The sequence below is a fragment of the Copadichromis virginalis genome, linkage group LG18 (genome assembly GCF_057382275.1).
Source record: "Copadichromis virginalis isolate Kocher_CV1m ecotype Utaka linkage group LG18, C_Virginalis_male_GT1.1, whole genome shotgun sequence".
NCBI lineage: Eukaryota > Metazoa > Chordata > Actinopteri > Cichliformes > Cichlidae > Copadichromis > Copadichromis virginalis.
In genome coordinates, this window is record NC_140635.1 from 26,820,418 (window position 1) to 26,823,262 (window position 2,845).

At 38.8% G+C, this 2,845-nt stretch overlaps 1 protein-coding gene across 1 annotated transcript; it reads right to left on the reverse strand.

The window, feature by feature from the left end:
- Window positions 1-266: 266 nt before the first annotated feature.
- On the reverse strand, window positions 267-2,006 carry LOC146688090 (regulator of G protein signaling 13-like). The gene is made up of 5 exons (XM_085439549.1): window positions 1,834-2,006; window positions 1,675-1,734; window positions 1,511-1,572; window positions 1,251-1,417; window positions 267-1,140 (listed from the first exon to the last, which is right to left on the reverse strand). Exons 1-5 carry the CDS (start codon window positions 1,914-1,916, stop codon window positions 955-957), a joined length of 558 nt encoding a protein of 185 aa, XP_085295675.1. The 5' UTR covers window positions 1,917-2,006; the 3' UTR covers window positions 267-954.
- Window positions 2,007-2,845: the final 839 nt, after the last annotated feature.

Below are 2,845 nucleotides of genomic sequence, written 5' to 3' on the forward strand. Positions count from 1 at the left end.
AAACAGTTAAAAAGAATTACTTATATAACATGGAAAAGAAATGAGGCCACAGTTTCAAGATTAGGTGTCCTGGTACGTTGTGCTGTTCTACATATCATAAACCCACTGGGTAGTAAATACTATAACTGTGAGACAGTTTATGAATGACTGAGAAAAAGAAATGAATGAACTGCTGACTAAGTCACTTCCTGTATTCTTAAAAAGGTGTTTAACTAAAGCTTAAGCAGCTCTTCTTTGTGTCTCAAAAAAACCATGTAGTCACAATGTACATTTAAAACAGTTTGTTTTTATTATTTGTCACAAACCCATTTATTATTCACATTCGCAAACTGGAATACATTTTTTTTAACATATAGCTTATAATAGATTACTATCATTACAATGTATCGGCTTACTGTGTCAGCACTGATGTCACTATGTAAAAAATGTTAAATTCACAAGGCTGTGCATAATATCCACATCTAGATACATCTACTTTTTTATTGCTTTAGTGAAATAACAATAAACTTCAGATGATGTGCATGTGCAGATATCGGATTGTGCAGTTTCATTTTGTGTGGATGGCGTTGACCACACATGCTTCCTGGTGCCTCACTCAGAAAGTCCCCAGCATTCTCTTTAGAGAACTGTGGCGTTTTGGGAAAGCAGTCGTGACCTGTACACAGCATTTCCAAGCACACTGTCTGCTTCTTAGCAAACTCTTCTCACAGATTTTCACTAAAGTGCCGGCTAAGTCTTTTTAACAAGTTCAGATGAGGCCACTCCCAATTTATTTTCCAACTCTTTAGAAAAGTATGAATGTAATGGAAATAAACTGGGTTTAGTTTTGGTGTCCATCACCACCAGTCTCAGGACAAACAAGCAGACGTCACGGCTCCTCTCAGGTAGTCCAGTACTGGGCGTAGCGTCAAAGTCCAGCTTTTACACACACAAAGTCTCAGGCTCCACTTCTTTTTACATGTTCACCGATTGTGATGTGGAGTCCGTTAAAGTCCTGTAAATGTCAGACTTGAGGAAACGTGGGTAAGAGTCCCTCTCCATTAACCCGTAGACGATCTTTTGAGCGTCATCAAAACACACTGTAGAAGGCGCCTCTATGTTCTGCTGGATCCTTTCCCTCGTCTTTTGATCAATGTTGATCTGGAAGCAGAGGAAACATAATGAGGACCAATGAAGAAAAACTAAAGCAGCCAGCGCTCCTTGTTCTGTAAAGTGCCATAAATCTGTCTGGATTATCAAGAGCTACATACCTCTCTGGGAGATTCAGCTTGAATGTAGCGTTTGAAGATCTTTTTCGCCCTGGATGACATCCTGAAGGAATTTCTTATCTTCTTAAACTCCTCACAAACCACCCAAAACTCAATGTTTTCATCACTGAACTCCGACTTCAGGAATGCCTGGAATATCTTCATTCCATCTAAAGATGGTAAAAAAAAGATCTGCAGTTAGCCATTGTTTTTCGACATTTAGTGACTAAGATGAGTCTGAGACAGTGTATTGATTAACTTACATTTGGATGAAAGAAGCCTCTCAAGTGATTGTGACCACTGAGACATATCTTCAAAACAAAGCCTGTAAACGAGGAGAATAAAGTTAGCACAGTTATCCATACATGAAGCATAAAATATGAGCAGGGTTTGCTTTTAGCTTGTAGTTGAGTTTTTTCTCACTTACCCCTCAGTTTTTGTGGCTTGGGATGATTTACGCTGCAGCCGATACTTCAGGTTTCCCCCTCTGGTTAATCAAACAGAAATGAACAAAAGTTATTTTACTTATATTCAAACAAAAACAAGACAAGATGTAATGATATTGATTGGCCAGAATAAATTTTACCTGTATTTCTCTGTCTTCTTGTTGTCAGTGTCCATGTTGATTTGCTGAAGCTCCTTTGTTGGAGATGTGACTAAACCTGGCATGGCAACAATTCTTTGCACATGTATGACTAAATGTTGGGCTCTTAGAGAGTTATGAGATCTCTAACTGCGTCTGTTTGACGAGCCCGCGCAGCGTTGCCTTTATATATCTGCAGAGACGAACGTCACATTCTGCAGCAACCACACGACAAAGAGGAAGTTGGGGAATGACGCAAACGAGCAAACAGACAGACAGCAAATAGCTACAGGTTTCTGTTCATACTGTACTCAAACGTGCATCATTACTTGTTTGGTTTAAAGTCAGTGGATGCAAATAGGCCAGTGGAAATTTCTGCAGCAGATAAGCAAATGCTTTAATCTCTATTCCACTTTGCCTCGAGAGCCAGTACCACTGTTCTAACTTTTGGAAACATTAGTGAACTAGATGCTGAGGCTATTTCAGCTCTCACAGTCAAATTTAAACATAGCATGTTCTTGCTCCTTAGCCTTGTTGGTCATTTGCATTATATGGGCCAAAAAATCCACTGAGATAACGAAAGACTGCATCTTTGCATTAGCTAAAGCAGCGGTGTCCAGTTAAATGCAGAAATTCCTCTGCTCTCTTGAAATATATATTGTATTTTTTAAAGAAGAAACACGTTCCTGCATTTGAAAATGATAACCTCTGAGTTCACTACAGTCAGAGAGTCTGGCGCTACAATTGTGCGTACACCACCATGAGCTCTAGCCTCTAATACAGGAATGTCAAACATGGACAAAGAGTGAAACTCAGCCCATTGGCTTTGCAAGTGTAAAAATGATCTTGTAGCATGGTTATGAAAATGCATGGAAAGAATAAAAAGATATGTCTAGATCTTGACAAACTGTTTCAATCATAAAAAGTAAAAGAATAGTTTTACAACACATGTGAAGGTTTGTACTTTTCTTATGTATGGTTAATAAGTCTCTGTAGATTCTCAGTCATCCAGGAC

Excerpts from the sequence above, each read along its gene's own strand:
- LOC146688090 (XM_085439549.1), bottom strand. The coding sequence starts at position 1,916 with ATGCCAGGTTTAGTCACATCTCCAACAAAGGAGCTTCAGCAAATCAAC. Across the intron at positions 1,573-1,674 it reads CAAGCCACAAAAACTGAGGG|GCTTTGTTTTGAAGATATGT; the intron begins GTAAGTGAGAAA and ends CCTCGTTTACAG. Across the intron at positions 1,418-1,510 it reads GAGGCTTCTTTCATCCAAAT|ATGGAATGAAGATATTCCAG; the intron begins GTAAGTTAATCA and ends TACCATCTTTAG.